This window comes from Macrobrachium nipponense, chromosome 14, assembly GCF_015104395.2.
Source record: "Macrobrachium nipponense isolate FS-2020 chromosome 14, ASM1510439v2, whole genome shotgun sequence".
Lineage (NCBI taxonomy): Eukaryota > Metazoa > Arthropoda > Malacostraca > Decapoda > Palaemonidae > Macrobrachium > Macrobrachium nipponense.
Window position 1 is genome coordinate 48,991,124 of NC_087207.1, and position 18,322 is coordinate 49,009,445.

Consider the following 18,322-nt stretch of genomic DNA (forward strand, 5'->3'; position numbering starts at 1 on the left):
TCTTATTGCCACATGTTGATTTCTGTTTGGAATGAAGTATGGTCACATCTGGCAACTTTCCTTTCTTGGGTAATGCTATGTGGCAACTTTAGTACAGGACTTGAATGAAGTCCTGAAATTATATAATGTTACACTGAGGGTGATATTCAATTTTTTTTATATACTAATGACCATGATCTTATCCACGCTGACATTGACACTACAGTGCTAGTAATGTCAGATATCCCTCTGGATTTGCCTGGAATCCCTAGTAGATTATTATCAGTATTGATAAATATTTTAATAGAACAACTTGAGTTAACATTTTCACTTTCATAGGGTCGGCCTAAAGGGTTTATTCGTGATATATCTCAATGGATTGTTTTGTTAGTTTTTTTATATTTTAATCTATTGTGAATGAGACTAATAGATTAACAGATAATTTGCAGATGAAAACCAGGAAACTGCCTCAAAATTCCCATGCACAGTGTTGATATAGTACAGGTGGAAATGATATGAATATGTTTATTGATCTGCCTTCTATATTTTTACTGGTATGTACTGATACTACATAGTAACTATTTTTTCCTGTTGTCATCTGCAATTGTTTTTACAGTGATGAATCCTCATTTAAACAAAGGACATGCCTTTGCATTGATAACTTTTTCTTAATGTTATTCTAAAGTTATTTGTACTATGTAGTTAATAGCATCCAAATTGCTTGATTTGCTTTTAAATTGCTTGGTTTGTTATTTTTATGGATTTTACTGCAGAATTTTGGTTTGGGCTTTTCTTTGGCATTGCTATCGCTAAATCTAAGGGATGCCTACGAGTGTAATGAACATCTTAGCTATATCATGTATTACTTAAGTTTTAAGGATATACCAATAAGATTTACTTTTTTATATTTTTTGTCCAACAGTGAAGCCAATTTACTAAACTAGTAGAAATTAGTAACAACCATAATTAATATTAGAATTTAGTTTAACAAAACGAAATTAAAACCTAAAATGTAAAAGGGAAAGGAATGTTGAAGGAAGTATATATTATGAATAATTGGAATCATAGTTTCAACTGGCTCTTCTTTTGCAGTGGTGGTGCTGGTAATTTTGTCATATCTTCAAGCACAGTTGGTTACACTCCAGTTGTTGGAGGTGTAGCACCCATGGTCAAGGATGGGTATGGTTGTTTCTATTCCATGATGCCCACCAGGTAAGAGGTTTAGCTTATTCTACAGATTTATTTCCATATACAACATAACTGTGTAGTTCTTTTTCAGGTCTTGGTAGTCACTCTAAATATGTATAGTTGGTTAACAGCTTCTATTCTGAATGGCTTTTTAACCACTACCAGTTGGGCAATAATTTTGCTTCTTCATTCAGTTGTAAATTTGTCCATCATTGTTGGGTTTTATGCTAAGATCCAGATCTAAGTAACTACAGCTCACGAAGGAATAAAATATTGCACTTGAATGACTCTGGTTAAAGTTTTACCTATGGCTGTCAAGCTTCAAATTAAGGTTCATGGATGAAAGGGTCAGCTGTTATTTTTGAAGGGTCACAATTTATTTAGAATGTCTGTTATTTTGGGTAGCATGTTTTCTATCCCACCATTACTTATCTTTTTGAGTTGATTGAGGTAAAAGAAAATTCAAGTTTTCAGATTTTGGTTAGAAATCTAGACAAATTATGTCCTGCAATTGTAACGTGATTAAGTGTAATTTTAGTGCAGTTCTCGTAGCAAAAGCTGAGGCTATTGCTTTTCCAATAGAACAAAGTATTGAAACAGATGGTTTATGTTTTATATTTTAAAGATTAAAAAGTCAAAATGGTGAGTGGAACTATACATATATATACAGTAGTACGAGATACGAAATTAATCCGTTCCGAGGCGCCTTTCGTATCATAAGTTTTTCATATCTTGAACCACATTTACGTGTAAAATGGCTAATCCGTTCCAAGCCCTCCAAAACAACCCCAGTAAATTTCATAATAAAGCTAAATTGACCTATAAACAATGAAATGCTACAACAATTGAACCATTCAATACCTAAATTGAGAATAAAATGCAAAACCTGTAAATAAAGTGTATATTAGTGTACAAGAAATATTATTACTGTAACGTAAAATGTGGAAGCTTATCTTTCGAGTGAGGCTATCTCCGAAAGTGGCGGCAGAGGAGAGGAGGACAAACGGCAGATAACGTACGTACGTACGTACACTTAACTTTACGAAAAACACACAAAAAATTTAAGGATAACTATAAAACTAAAATTTACAAAAACACATTAACAAAACGTGGAACACTTAACTTACAAAAATCTAAAAATTAAAATTTTTTTTTTTTCTTTTTTTTTTTCTTTTTTTTTTTTTTTACCTTTACGTAGGCCTTTTTTTTTTTTTTTTTTTTTCCTTTTTTTTTTTTTTTTTTTTTTTTTTTTTTTTTTTTTTTTTTTTTTTTTACAGAATTTCAACTTCATCACCACTTTCAACATTCTGTTTGTTCCGATACGTAATCCAAACCATCGGTCCTTTAACAATGGAAAGGTAAGTAGCTAGCGGCAGCTGGAACGGTCCGTAAGCTTCGAACAAGGGGAGAACGGTAGTTACTGCTTGTCCCGACAGTCGCGCGGCAATCACTTTTGCTTTCGGCCGCGGGTGTGAAGGACGTGTTCGTCATCGCTCTCTGCCCGCTTTCATCGTCGTATGCTTTGTTTATATTGTGTTTTCACTAAGGTTTGTTTTTTGACTTTGAAAATGAAACTGTAAGTACACTGTTTTTTTCATTTTTATTACTTAATTATGAACCAACATGGAGCTATTGCCGTAGATGCGGCGATTTTCTCTCTTTTCATGAATTGAACCCTTGAATTATGTCTCGGTGCCGAGGGCGGGCGCGCTCGCGCCGAGGTCATGTATTTTGGGCGAAAGTGTGTAATTGAAAAATGTAAGTACTCTTTTCATTATATTTTTGCCCTGTGCGTTCATTGCCGAAAGCGTGATTGCGCTCGGCACGAGCCTCTTATTTTGTATGATAGAATGCAATGAAAGTGGATTCGCAATTGCAGTATTCTTTTCATTTTCATTTATTTATTTGCATCAATTTTAATTTGGATCAATTTTCGCTCTTCCCGGGAATTGATCCTTACGATTATTTTCTGTGAAAGTGAAATCGCAAGTGCAGTATTCTGTTTCATTTTCATATATTTTATTTTTATAGCATCATATTATTGTGGATCAAGTTTCCGCTCTTACCCTTTAAGTTCTATGAAGCGAATCGCAAGTGCAGTATTCTGTTTCATTTTTTATATTACTTTTCACTGCTGTGCGGGGGTTAGGGGTCAAGCGAAAGGTCTGCCAGGAAGTCGTCGGAAAGCTCTCCCACGACTCCCTTGGTATCCGATTCTTCGTCTTCTTTCCTGCCCCCCGCTCAGCTTGCTCGTTGTATTTTGTATTTTTGGGGTCTTCCTTGTGTTCGGGGTGGGGGGCATGTCTTCCCCCCCGTGCGTGAGGGAACCCCTCTTACTAATCTATCTGTGCTACCGCAGGTGCTACATCCGTGGGAGACGACCTTGGACAGGTATGGCGGACCACCGCGGTTGGCAGGGCGTGCCTAGCATCCACGGGCTGCTGCAGCGTCTAGCGAGGTCTGGGGCGGTCTCCACTACTACCTCCACGGCCGCTTATGCTGCTCCCCCCCGCCTGGTCTACACTCCCCATGCTGTGTCGGGTGACGCCGTCTGCCGCTATAGGGCCGGTCGCCGCCGTTAAGGAGGGGGCTATGCCGCCGCCGCCTGCCTGTTCTTCGTATTGCCTGCCCAGACTTCCGCTGTTCCAGCAGCTCGCCCCTGGACCGGCCGCCAGTACCCAGGTTCCCGCTGGCTGCCGATGATTCTACGAGGCGATGGCTGGGCCTGCCGTACCTGCCGCTGATGTGGTTCCCGCTGCTGGCTTGGCTGTCCCTTCTGGGTCTACCGCTGCCGCTGTTCCTGCGCTCCTGAGCTGGTTGCTGTACCTGTCGCTCCTCGTTCCTGCGCCTGTCCATGCTGGTCCTGCCCACGGTGTATCTTCCCCAGTCCCAGGTCCTTCCGGACAGGTGCAGTCGGGCCGTGTTGCTTCGGCAATAGCCCCGGCTCCGGCCTGGATGGAGGACCTGACGACTGTCCTGCGTGAGCTGACGAGGAAGAGGAAGAAGAAGAGGAAGGTGTCATCTTCGTCTTCATCGTCTGCTGCTGCCTCTTCCCCTTCGACTTCTAAGGCCCATAAGCCGAAGAAGAAGAAGGCTGCCTCCCCCCCTAAGAAGTCTCCTTCGGGAACTTCTAAGGGCCCGCCCACACCCCGGTGGGACGGGGGGTCCTTCTGCTGGTCATCCTGCTCCTTCGGGAGCTGGGCCCGTCTCCCCATTCCGTAAGGAAGAGATAAGACGGGGACCAGAGGAGTACCAGTTAGCGCTGTGGTACTTCCTCGCCTGGTGCTAGCGGCGATGCCGCTACGCCCCAGGTTCCGGTCGGTCTTTCGTTCGCGAGAGATCCCGAGTGTACGCTCTCCCTCGGGAGACCGTGCAGCCAAAGTTTCGGTGCCAGACTTCGCTCGGCGCCAAGACCGCGGCACAGAGCAGAAGGCTGTGAGAGCCGCCTCAGTGACTCTCACCAGACCAGCGGCCGATCTCGCAGCGACCACCTGGGTAAACCGGGTTCCCCCCTAAGAAGGCTCCTTCGGGAACTTACTAAGGGCTCGTTTTTCCACTCCCGTGGGATTGGGGGGGTTTTTCTTCGCTGGGGGGGTTCCTTCCTGCTGGTCCTCCTGCTCTTTGGGAACAGGGCCCGTCTCCCCTTTTTCCGCAAAAGGAAGAAGAAGACGGGGACCAGAGGCATACGACTACCACCGGTATTTCCTCGCCTGGTGTTTGCGGCGCTGCCGCTACGCCAGGTTCCGGCTCGGCTCTCGTTCGCGAGAAGTTCCGAGTATACGATCTCCCGCGGGAGAGCGGTATAGCCAAATTTTGGCGCCAGAGTTCGCTCGGCGCCAGGGACCGTGGCCACAGAGCAGAAGCTGGTGAGAGCAGCTCAGGTGACTCTCGCCAGGCCAGCGGCCGCTCTCGCAGCGACCAAGCTGGTAACCCTGGTAGACGTGACTGTCTCTGACCAGCCACGGGCTGAGGCTGGGAAGAGGTTCCCCCCTCTCGATTGTTGGTGCCAGCCTCGGCTGGTACCAGCGGTATGACACGCACCACTCTCACCGCGACAGTGGTCTCTGCAGGTCTCCTGACCGCCGCTCCCACAGGGACCGGGCGGATAGGGGGACAGCAGCACTCCTCTGCACACAAGATCGGGGCCGCTGCTCTCGGTCCAGCAGTTTCCCTGGGAAACGGCTCGACTAGGCCTGCAAGTTGGCGATCGCCTGCAGCCCTCCAAGCCCGCTGGTTCTGCCAGCGAGCGAAAGAGGAGCGTGTCATGTCTTCCTCTCCCGTGCCTGCAACTTCCTCGGTTTGCACCAGGAAGAGACGAGGCACAGCTGGGTGATCGTGAGGGGCATGCCCCCACACGATCCCGTAACGACGCCGTAAGTACCAGGTACGATCTTCGGACGGACCGACCAGGACGTACGCGCAAGTGGCAGGAGGAATCCGAGAGGTATCTATCGCAGTTCCTCCTCCTTAAGGGGGAGGTTCTCGGAATGCTCTTGTTCGAGGGGCTTGACGGTCCTACTCTGCAAGATGCTATGACTTCCGAGATCCAGAGAAATTTTGTCGAGGTTATGGCGCTGATTCGTCAGCGCAAATGACCTCGGGAAGGATCGCCGCTCCCACCAGCAGAGCCCACGTATCGGCTCGGGAGTCGTTTTGGGGCCCGAGAGGGAACCCAAACCGATGGTGGGGCCTGCCGCGATCAGAGCTTGCCGGTTCGTCTTGAACCAGAGTCTCTGTCTCCGGATAAGAAGGCTCTCTCAGATCTGGACCGGGTCGAACAAGCTACTTCCACTCCTCTACTGCGACAGCGTTTCGTTTCTACGTGTCTTCGGACACCGTATTTAGATACCCCTCCACTCCGGTCCTCCTGAGAGGTTTCGACCTCGATGAGGACTGGAATGAGTCGGAGGACGGTATCGGCTCTCTCCTGTCAGGTGTCGATCAGCCCCACCCAGACGACGTTCACAGTGGCGGCAGACCCTTACCTACAGGGCGAGTTCGTAACCCTCCTTGGGAAAACGTTTTCTCCTGACGATACGTTTTCCCAGACTCTGAGAGGCGGCGATGGCTGCTCCTACTCTTCTCCAACTGCTAGTTCCACTGGGAAGGCGAGCGAGTATCCAATTCCTCCCCCATTCCCTCTCCCCTTACGGCTACAAGGGAAGGGAAAGGGGAGGGATCCTACAGAGATTTCTCTGTAGGATCCCACGTTGGGGGACTGCGCTACCGGGGGGACCTTTGGGTCGTACCTGACGTAAGCTCCAGTCGTTGAGGAGGGATCCTGCCCCATTCTCGATTTCTAGGGAATCGAGAGGACCACCAGCCGATATCGTTTGACGAATTCGGTGGGGGTTTTGCAGACTGCTTAGAATTCTACGGGATTTCTAGCGCATTCAGAGTGTTCGAGTTTTTTACGATCTCCAAACACTTAGGCGAGACCACGGTCCAAAGTGAGCGAGACGAGAATCCCTGATAATTGTTACACGATAATCGGGAACCTCGCCTATGCTCGAATTCCTGGAATTTCTAGCATTGGGAAGAAGACTGCTGCTGAAAGAAGACTATCTCACAGTAGGCGGACCAACCTGGAATAGATAAGAACGGACGGGAACATCCAGTTTGGCTTGAACTATCGTCTTAGTTATTCTGTTCACCATTGAAGCTTTCTTCGAGGAAGACTTCTCCTTAACTCTCTTTGATAGAGATCGAAGGTGGTTGATCTCCATCCTTATTTTTATGCATTCAACTTACCTGTCAGATTATATACTTAGCTATTAGACTCCGTCGTCCCCGATAGAAATTCGAATTTCGCGGCACACTCTACAGGTAGGTCAGGTGATATACCGCCCCGCCGCTGGTGCGGGAATAGGAATCATTCCGTTTTCTAAGACAGATTTTCTCTATCGGCCGTGACAGCAACATTGTTGTTGTTACTCCTGATTTGATTTTCGTGTGTTTTCATCGCTATTGATCTTCTAAGCCGGTTATTTTGGTGACGTATTGGATCTTTGGTTTGGCATACTCTTTCGTGGAATGTTTTTTGGACTTGGTTTTGGATATTTCTCATGATGTCGGATTCTAGCTTTACAGTTAGAAGACAGTGTGTAAATGAGGGATGCATGGTGAGGCTACCGAAAGCTTCGGTAGACCCTCACACAGTTGTAAGTAATGTTTAGAAGGAATGAATGTTCAATTTCTAAACCACCTTGATTGAATGTGTAAAGATTGAATGAGGAAGGAATGGAAGAATTAAATCAATTCAATTTAAAGGAAATTAGATATGGACAGGGTCTAGGAAGGCTTCCTCCAAGAAGCGTAAGTAGTCTCGCTCTAACGAGCCTATTAAATTAACCACCTAACCCTAAACCCTCGAGTCTTCCTTACCTTATAGTACTAAGACCTGAAAATCTGGCAAACGGGAAATTGCAGATCTTAAAAGTCTGCGCTACAAAAGGATGGAACGTTTTTTTTTTTTTCAAAATGCTGACGTTGGAAAGGTAAGCACAGTGATAGTGAATTAAGTGTCCTAGTGCAGTGGGAGGGTGCGTCTGATCGGCTTCATTTCTCGCCTCCCAAGGCCTAGACCTATTCCAAGACTCACAGGCCCAGAGGAGAAGGAATTGTCAACAAAAGCCCTTACGGAGGTTACGGAAGAAATCCCCACCGAATCCAGGCGTCCCCTCGGGTCAAGGAATTTCTGTGACGACCCGAACTGCCAAGGATCGCTATCAGAAAAAAGCATCCTAAAGAACGTGTTTTTCTTCATCAGGATTCTTCACCGAATGTTAAGGGGATTGGAGTTCTGATGAAACTGTCACGGCCCCTTAAAAGAAAAGAAAGGAAGTTGGAAGGGCTCCAAACTTGGATTCAAGCCCTGAGCTTTTTCGTCCGATCATCACCTTCCCTTGGGAGGTAAGAAGAAAAGGGAATTGAGGTTCCTAAACGGAAACTCGGAGTTTCCTTCCGCTTCTAGACATCCCTCACCTGAATCAGGGGGAAGGAAAAAGAGGAATGCGGCTGGCCTGCGAAAATTATCCTAATGTGCAGGAGCAACTTTCGGCCTTAGTAGGAGTTTTTACTAAGGAAACTCCCAGGAGGAAGAAAGCGGACTCTTTCCTTCCTATAAAGAAGACGAAGGGAAGGGAAGGAAAAGAAGAAGGAAAGGAAACGGAAAAGTTCGGCTTATTACTCAGAAGGGAGTATGAAAGAATGCCAGCCAAAAAAACGCCAACCTGGCGCAATGCGCCAGATGCGTTTGGAGACTCCATACGAGTCAGAAGAGCCAGAAGCGACCAGATGCGCCATACGAAAGCCAGATAAGCGCCAGGCATTGGCGAAAATTGCGCCAGAAGGCGCCCAGATGCGCCAGAAGCGGCCACCACCTGCCGAAATGCGCCAGAAAGCGCCACCCTGCCCGAAATGCGCCAGAAGTGCCAGCTCTTTGCGCGCAAGGAATCACGAGCGCCAAAACCCTGGCGCAATGGAGCCACCAAAGTGACAAAATAAGAGACGGACTTCTTCCAAAATGACTAAATTAAGCCAAGAGAAATTTGTTTAGCTTTCGGATAGGATAAACCTTTAACTTGACAGGGACTATTAGTTGTCGCACAAAGGCGGCCCGTTATTCCGTTGTCAAGACATAGGTGGTTCCGGTAGGGAGAAAGCGATAGGACTGAGGGACATATCCTTCGTTTCAAAGACGAGGAGAACAAAGGTGTCGCACAAGCGGCCCATCGCTCTTGCCAGGAGAAGGATAAGGTCGTTTTGCAGGATCAACCTACTCTCTCGTTAGGGACGCAAGTTATCGCAACAGGCTGGGTAGTCGTTCTTGCGAGACGTCGGCGCTGGGGGGGATGTGTTGCAAGAGGCCAGTATCCCCTGCTGCGGAAAATAAAACAACTTCCTCTTCGGAATTGGATTTTCGGAAGAGATTTGCGGACTATCGAAGAATCACTCGGCTCCGGGTTTGTCAGATTACAAGGACTGGCTGGCATTGGCAAGCCTCCTTACTTCAAGAGTTTGGGGACTACTTTAAAGGCCCGAACTTGCTCCTCCTTCTCCAAGGTCCTTATTTACAAGCAGCCCGAAGAGGTCCCGAAAACAAGCATCTTTTTACAAAATGAAGCCAACCATTTCCATGAACAAGGCCTCTCCGATTCGTAGGCAAATTGGGTGGAATCCAAGGAGGAAGGACGAGGGGAAGGACAAGTCTTTACCTTGCCCTCCTTCCAGGACTATCAGGAACAAAGAAGGGAATTTGGTACGAGGCGGGGCAAACCACGGGGTACTAGCTCGCCCGTTTCCACTGCCGAAGCAGATTTTTCGGAATCTGGTAGATTCGTCTAGGAGACAAAGCCATTGTCATCAGCAAAGATCACATGGGGGGTACTTCTGAGATATCGGACCAATCGCCTCAAGGGATTGTTTAATGTCTTAGAAAGTTTTTAACTTCTTAGAAACTGGTCCCTTGCGGGTTGTTGGCCAAAAAAGGACACAACGAGAAGGAATCTATCTTAGTCCAGAAGCCTTCATAGTGTTCTTTCCTGGTATGGACAAGGCGGTTTCAGGATGGATTCAGGAGAGGTGGCCTCCTCCTTCGTTTGGAATGGAACTATATTCTGAGAAGAAAGAGGTCTTTATTTAGCTCTTTCTGGACGAAAAAGCAAGCTTACTCCTACCGCCAGAGGTCATATTTTCTTCGTTATGCTCCTCTGTTGGGGACCAATCGTTTCCTTCAAAATCTAGTTAAAAGATATTTCGTCATTTCTTTGACAGAAAAAGGCCACACAAAGATTATTGGCCCAATCTGCAAAGAAATCGATGGAGGCCTTCGGGTCCGAATTAAGAGAGAGACGCGGGCTCCTCCCCAAACAGGGTGGGGGGGGGGGGGCCCTTTCCGAGGAGGAGTTACCTCGGCCAGGACCCTCTTTTAAGAAGAGAGGAGTGCAGAAGAGAGGTTAGGTCTTTCCTTCAGACCTATCAGAAGAGCGAAATGAGACAACCAGTCCATTCAAGCACCCCGGTAGGAGCCAGACTTTGGAAAATTTTTCCGAAGAATGGGCTCGGAGGACAGGCAGAAAGTTGGTCCCTTTCCGTTAGGTAACAAAGGGATTATATGATCACCCTTTCGAGGGGACAGGACCTCCCTTGACACTAACTCCCGATGGGGAAACTGTCAGCCCCAATAAACAGGGGACCCTGCCAAAGAAAGAAGCATTATTGACAAACTGGTAGAAACAGATGGTGGCAACAAACAAAATGGAGGCCATCGAACAGGGGTTCGGGATCCGCAGTTCCCGAGGATTCTACAAACCGTTTCTTTTTCTTTTTTTGGTTCCGGAAAATCCTAGGGAGGGTTGGAGGACCAGGTCCTGGATTGTGAGCGCATTGAACCGATTTGTGGAGAAACACAAAGTTCTCCTTAGGAAACATCAACAAAAGCGGTTCTTGCGGCTCGTTCGTCCAGGAGGGAATTGGATGGTTCACCTTAGAGATCTTACAAGATGCATACGTTCATGGTCCCCCTGCATCCATCATCGAAGAAATAAATATCCCGATTCATGATTGCAGGGGAAAAGTATTACCAATTCAGAGCCCTATGCTTCGGCCTTTCAAACGGCCCCATCAAGTTTTCCGACGGGCTAATGATGAATTGTTGCGAGCAGGGCTACATCTAGAGGGGATAAATATATTTATTTATTGGACGATTGGCTAATAGAAAGCAAAACTAGGAAATTCAGTGCTTGAAGGACCTTGGAGAAGACTTTTGAACTTGACAAAATCTCTGGGGACTGCTAAGTGAACCTCGAGGAAAATCACAAGTTTGATCCCCCAGGACAGAACAAAAGAGTCTTATCTGGGGATACAGGATGGGAGTTGCTCGGGGTTTTCGGGCGGTTTTCCATCTCAAGACAGGAATTACTCGAGGGCTTAGAAAAGATTCTCGAACTTCTTAGGGAAAGAACGGGACCTCGGCGGGAGGGAAATGGCTCCCAGTCTGCTGGGCACCCTTTCATCGTTAGAGCAGTTCATTTCCAGGGAAGGATTAAATCTCAGGACCCTCTGCAATTTTAATTCTAAAGAGGAGTGGAGTCAAAAGACAGGAGGGACTTGTCAGGATGTTTTTTCCCATCCAACAGGGGATAAAATCCGACCTAAAGTGGGTGGTTAACCCCATTACAAAGGGAAACGAAGTGGGGATGTTCCCTCTTGATTTCGGAACCCTCCCACCGAGTCGCTGTTTTCCGATGCCTCCCGGAACAAAACAGGTTGGGGGGGAGCAAACACTGGGTTCCAAAAGGAAGTTAGCATGGTATTTGGAAACCAGACAAAACAAACTACCTCTGGCACCATCAATGCGAAGGGAACAACTCCTGGCAATTCAATCTAGCCCTGGAATAAACTTCCCCCCCCCCCCCCTGGAAGCGGGAAGGTCAGGAGGGGTGGTAGTTCAAGTCAAATTCCGACAACACCACAGCTTCTGGCTTACATACCGGGGAATCCAAGGGGGCAACTCACTCTTTCTCTCTGAACGAAATAGCGAGAGCTCTATTAACCTGGACAGAGGAACGGGGCATTTATTCTGTGATACAAAGGGTTTGTCCAAGGAGTTAAAAAAACATAAGGGCAGACAGTTGGTGAGCAGGAAACGAACCAGGTTCTCCCGACGAGAGCGGGATGCTCCACTAAGGAAGGGGTCTGCAGGAAAAAACAAATTGGTTCACTCTGGGGGAGACCCCCAGATCGACCCTGTTTGCCACGTTGCCTCTCCAGGAAAAATGAGACCAACTTATGCTCGCTAGAAGAAGAATCACCCAGAGCCACAGCGAAATTCGATGCCTTCCTCATGGATTGGTTCAGGCATAGATGCATACGCCTTTCCCCCATTCCAAATTGGTATGGGGGAAGTACAGTAAGGGAAAATTTGTGGCATCGGTGGAATGGGAATGAGAATGACGCTAATTGCCTCCCTTTTGGCCTTCCCAAATCTTGGTTCACAGAGGTACTGGAATGGACGGTGGACTTCCCCACGAATCTCTACCAGAACACAAAGATCTGGCTCAGACAACCCCACTTCGAGAGGTTCCACAAAAAAACATCCCAAAGTCTCTTCCCTGGACTTGCCTTATTTCGACTATCGAAAAGAACTGGTCAGATGGCGAGAGGCTTTTCAAAGAAAGTGGCAACCTTCAAAGTGGCTAGAAGGCCCGCAGAGCCTCCTTACCCTGCGGGTTCTAACTAATCGAAGTTGGGGAAGTTTTCCGTTAGTTGCGGCGTATGGGTTCGAAGAAGCTGTCCTATTCCAATACCTCTGTAAATCTGAAATCGGGAGGAATTTTTCCTCTTAAGAGAAGAACCCAAATTGGCCGCTATCAAACTATCAAGGGATTAATAGGAGCCATGCTCATCAGCTGTTTTTAGAAACAGAGGGTCTGCAATCTCGAGGAATAATAAGGATCTTTCATGATCTATTCAGGTCTTTCGAGGACTAAGAAATTGAGGATCGTCGATTCCCCCGAGTTGGAACCTGGACTTTTGTCCTTAAAGTATTGATGTCGGACAGGTCTTCGAACGTATAGATAAAATCTCAATTGCAGAGATCTTATAGCAAATGCATATTCCTGTTGGACTCTCGCAAACGGCTAAGAGGATCAGTGAATTGCCATGCTTTGGAACTCTTGGGTGGGGGGATTTAGAACAAAAGACTCGGCTGTCATTTCTTTCCAGGATCTTTTCCTAGCAAAGAATGAGAAACCCTTCTAAACCTTGGCCTAGAAGTTTCGAAGTCAAGGGACTCTCTTACTTCTGGTAGGAAGAGAGTCTTGGATCGGTCCCTTTGCCCAGTCAGTCGGACCTTAAAAAAATTTTATTTAGAAAAGGAAGAACACAGCATTTCAGGGATTGTCGACAAGGGTCTGGGTTTGGGTTCGGTAAAGAAAAACCCCAAGAGACCTATGGTCACAAAGAACGCAATTGGCCATTCTTTTGTCAGAAATGTAATTACCGAAGCTCACAGGAATTGCCAAGAAGAAACTCTTTCAAAGCTGCTGAGAGTGAAAGCTCACGAAGTCCGGGCCTGGGGTGGCAACTTAACCTTTTCTTTTACGAAAGAATACGTCCATGAGAAACATTTTAGCAGCAACTTATTGGGAGGTGCAATTCAGTATTTGGCATTCCCAACTTATTTAAAGGATGTTGGAATAAAACATACGATAAATGTTTTTCGATCTTGGACCTTATGTATCAGAGGAGGATACTTATGCTGGGAAATGGAGCAGACGCTGGATCCTTAAATTTGTTTTTAATATTTTTAATAATTGAGTTTTAATTTTAATATTGTTGTTGAGTGTGGGTTGCGTGAAATGGATGTTCGGGGATGGACTTCCTTTCAATTCTTAGTACTAACCCCAATGAGGATCAATGGTGATCGGGATTAGGTGTCGTGCTCTATGACTCCATGGCCAAATAGGCAAGGTGGGTTTTGTCATGTAAGTGGATAGGGACCCCATGACAAAAAAGATCCTAAGGTTCTGAAGGTAAGTTGGGAATGGGTAAGACCCCTGGTAACAGACCATCAAGAAACTCTTAGCATGAGGTCACTACCTCGCTGAGGCTCTTGAAGCGTATACGGGCTCCTAGGCAGTAGACCATGATGAAGTCTTTCGCCTAACACAGGTTAGGAATCAAGGGTTTTTAATTTTATTACGTACAACATAATGGTTCTTTCCTGTCTATTTCAGTTAGATTAGCTTGTTTCTCTTACCCTCCAGCCAAAGGTGCCAATCAGATAAGCTAAGGATATATCTGACAGGTAAGTTGAATGCATAAAAATGTTATTGTCATGATACAATTTAAAGTTTTATGCATACTTACCTGGACAGATATAGAAACGGTGTATGGCACACCCGACCTCCCCTCAGGAGACAGGTGGAAGGAGAAAATCTGTCTTAGAAAACCGGGAATGATTTACCTATTCCCCGCCACCAGCTGGGCGGGAGGGGCGGTAGATCACCTGGACCCCTACCTGTAAGAGTGTGGCCGCCAGAAATTCGAAATTTCTATAGCGGGGACGACGGAGATTCTATAGCTAAGTATATATCTTGCCAGGTAAGTATGCATAAAAACTTCTTATTGTATACATGGACCAATAAACATTTTGTTTTCTTGAAAGGGACAAAGAATTGAGGATGGGAGATCGTTGTTTCAAGAATCCTACCAAATATAACTACGTATATGAACCTCGCGACATGATTCTGCTTAACGCAGTTGAATTGTTTCCGAGGGGTAGGCGCATATCCTAGGTTACTCTTACGGGATTGCGACTTCAGACGAGGAGTATTCTAATTGAAAACTGCAAACTCCGGGGTTGACCTGCAACCCTCCTCCCAGGAGTTTCCAGTGTTTCAATTTTATATACCTTATGGTTTGTCACGACAACACCATTTCAGATTTTGTAATTTACCGAAAGGTTCGTTTCGCCCTAAAGCAATTAATTGCTCGAGCATATCTTTTTATGATCCGGTGGTTCTAGACCGAACGCATTCCTTCGTGGAAAGGACAAAATCGATTACTTGGCAACCTCAGGATGGACGAAGTCAGCGACATCTACTGCCGTTATTGAATTGCTTGCCCGGATGGCATTTTCAGTACCAGCTGCCAGCCTCGAGATGCACGGTTGGGGGTTTATGGTCTTTACCCTATGCTTTCGATTGAATACCAACCGTTATATATGCCCAACAAATCACGGTAACTTAAGTCTTGATTTGATTAACGGGGATTCGCGGCCATACATGAATGCACCATCTACTGCTGTGACGCTCGAATTCATTCGCCTTCAGTATTGCGATGAATTTAACAACAGAAGGATATCGCTCGACTTTCATCGTTTCTGGTTTGACCGCATGGTGGTAACAGAAGTTCTGTGAATCAGTCTCTTGCTGCATCGCCCACTGCCGGATAATTGCGAATGGATTTTTGTGGAATATGAGTTTGTCCAACCAAAATATATCGTATATTCGGAGGTGTGCAATTGTTCATTGTCCACCCCGGATTAGCAGAGTGTATGTTGAAAGGGACATCGGCCTACTCCCACACCATGCCAGCTCTTACTTCTTCCAAACGTTCAGCCCGATGAGAAGCAGTTCGTTTCAGGGGCGGGCCCTCCCCTGTGTTTCATTTACTGCAAGAACGCCCCGCTTTCATTGCAAACTACGAACTTAATTCCACCGGGAACAGGCAATGAAATAGAAGAGGTTAGCGTTTTCAGTCATTTTGTAAGCACAGTATTCTGAAATCTTGAAGAATTGAGAATATTCTCTCGATTCGTTCTTGTAGAAGAACGTAGGTTGCATTCAAATAGAACTACCTTCGTCTTTCAACGGCACATAGGTGTTATTTCCTCCTTAGCCGAGATTCAAACAACTATGAGATGTTTTGCCCGTTCAGGGACCTCGGTCTCTAGAAAGGCAATTGACATTTCGCCTGGTTTTGGGGCACATGCCTTAAGAGAACAATCACCTCCCCCCCCATGTTATTTTGTTATCCGGCATTGGATGACAAACAAAAAAATACATTATTTGGTTTGGTCTCTCGGCATAACCCTGTTAAAGGTGCAAGGTTCACGTGACCTTACTCGGATGCTCTTGGACAAGTTGCCTCAACTTTCCGATACCGAACCAGTCAGTCGGCAGCTGGCCAGAGGCACCCGGCTGACATTTACGAACTACGCTGTGGACTTAGTTCGGTTGTTACCAGAGCAATTCATTACTTCGTCTTAATAGCCTTGTCACCACCACGTACCCATACCATCGACCACCCACCATGGAGTGTCGGTTGTCCTATCCCACTACCGAGAACTTCGCTGCATGGAGCGGGGATAGGGAGGATGCCGAGGACTCTTCGTGGCAAAGGGACAGACCAGTAGGGGTTACTGACAAAATCACCCAAAAGTCGAGAACGAGGGATAGGTCATGCGACTATTCCCTTCTTTTCCGCGAGGAGGGAAACTGCATGACTTTGTTTCCTGTGAAGTCACAAGCGTCCAAGGGGATTAAGGGGGATACGTAGCGCCAAATTTCGTACCGAAATCTTCGTAGCGAAGACTCAGAAACCCTTCGGAGTCCATGACGATCGGTTCGAGTTGTTCACACAATCCCCTCCCTAAATGGAACTTCACCGAGCCTTCGATCGCGAAGGAGATGCTGGCTTTGTCCGCAAAGAACTTCTTTCCGTGGCGCAGGTACTGAAGGCAAGGGGTCTGGTCCCAACCCAGACCACATGCACCTCCTTCTACCTTAACTTTCAGGATATTGCCTCCCAACAGGTTACCGTTGGATATTTTTCCTTTTTTTCGGGACCCGTTGGTGGCTGCTGCAACAACAATTGTTGTATGCGAAACCCCAGACCCTCGCAGGATGAAACAGCATCGAGTCCTGGTCTGGACCGTAAGAATGGGATGAGAGAGCCATGAAGAAGAGTGTGACGGGCTCCTTCCTTTCCCATCTTTTTCCTTTCCCCTATACCTGTGGGTAGAGGGAACACGGTCGTCACCCTGCTGGATAAGGACGAGATGCAGGTGAGCTACTCATAACCAGAGCCCCATTCCCTATCCATCCCTTTCACTAGGGATTAGGAGGTATAATCCACCACTTTCCTCCAAACAAGGGGGAGGGAAGTGGATGGCCAGCTTGAGACAAAAACCCATTACTGTTTATGTTGGCCTCTTGCAAACAAAAGGAAAACAAGTTTCTGCTTGGCTTCGGTACGAAAGAGATACTGCTCTTGACCTCTCTCTTAGTACTCGGCCCAGATGGTATGGACCATTGATCCTTGCGAGTGGGCACACCCCGATCAATCGGGACAGAGGCTTAGGATCCCTCCCTCCCCCGCTCTTATGGACCAGGGAGGCATTCCAGGGGATGTGGACGAAACACCAGTCTGGATTCATCCAAAGACTCAAGATTCCTTCCCCCACCAAGAAAATGGTAGTTTCCTATTGTTAAAGGACCGATGGTTTGTATTACGTATCGGAAACAAATTGGACAATTTGTCGGAAAAATTGTTGGCATTTTTCCTAACTATACAAAACCTTGAGGTCCTTCCTTTACATATAGTCCCTAACCTCATCCAACCCCCCTCACTCTGCGGTATTTGCATGGGCCAAAAAGCAAAAAGTGATTTGCTGTTCGGACAAGCAGTTAGAACTATTGTTCTACCCTTGTTCGAAGCTTACGACCGGTTCCAGCTGCCGATAGATACTTCCTATTGTTAAAGAACCTCAGGTTTGTATAGTTAGGGAAAATAAAAAATTTGGCAATGTTTCGGACAAATTGTCATTGTTTTTCATCCACTTGGTTATTTGCCATTTTTTGCTTTTAACTTTCTGTTTTTATCAACTTGGTTCTTTCCTTTTTGATTACTCCTGCTAATGGCTGAAGGGCCTCTTTAAAAAATAAACGATCCAAGGAAGGAAGAATTGCTTCTGCCTTAACTTTTCACAACTGTTCCTGAAAAACGACTCAGGCGGGAAACGTCATCGTAAACCTGCGCCAAGCATACGGACCTATGGTGAGCCATTTTCTTTGGGGGTTGTCTTTTTTCGATAAAAACGATTTGCACTCTTTATTGAAAAGCGGCCTAGAACACTCCTTAAATTTCTGCCGTTGTCAATAGGCTACCTCCTCTTCCTCGCCGATGCTTAGAGAAATCCTCCCCTTGAACGTAATGTTATGATTGCTATTGGCCTCCAATAAATCCTTCAGGTCATCCGTTCGTAAGCTCCCTCTTGGTTTTTGGCTTCCTTGAGAAGGTTGTTGATGTCGTCCTCGTACGATGACCAGACCCCATGGGGACTTGCCGAGTGCAAACAATCTCCGTTCAAGGATTATGGTTCCAAAAAACAGTTTCAGGATCGTCAACTGTTTTCTGAAACTCAGCTAGCACAGCTTCGCCCACGTTGAATCCCTCCCCAGATAAGTTCTCGGGCAGGATACGGCATCAGGGCCAGAGTTTCCTCCACAAGGAATCAAGGTTCGCCTCGAAACCTCCTTCCCAAGCTTGGCTTGGCGATGAGTCGGATGCAAATGACGATGTCGAAAATGCTCCTTCCAAAAATTGACGCCTTAGGTGGGTGAAGGTTTTGTGGTTTATCGGTGAA

The 18,322-nt window shown here is 46.4% G+C and overlaps 1 protein-coding gene across 1 annotated transcript in view; it reads left to right on the forward strand.

The window, feature by feature from the left end:
- LOC135226492 (peroxisomal carnitine O-octanoyltransferase-like) overlaps positions 1-18,322 on the forward strand; it is a gene marked incomplete in the record, with an annotated part of 719,233 nt that overhangs the window by 637,014 nt on the left and 63,897 nt on the right. The window contains 1 exon segment of the mRNA XM_064266109.1: positions 1,072-1,191. Coding sequence (XP_064122179.1) covers positions 1,072-1,191 — 120 coding nt within the window.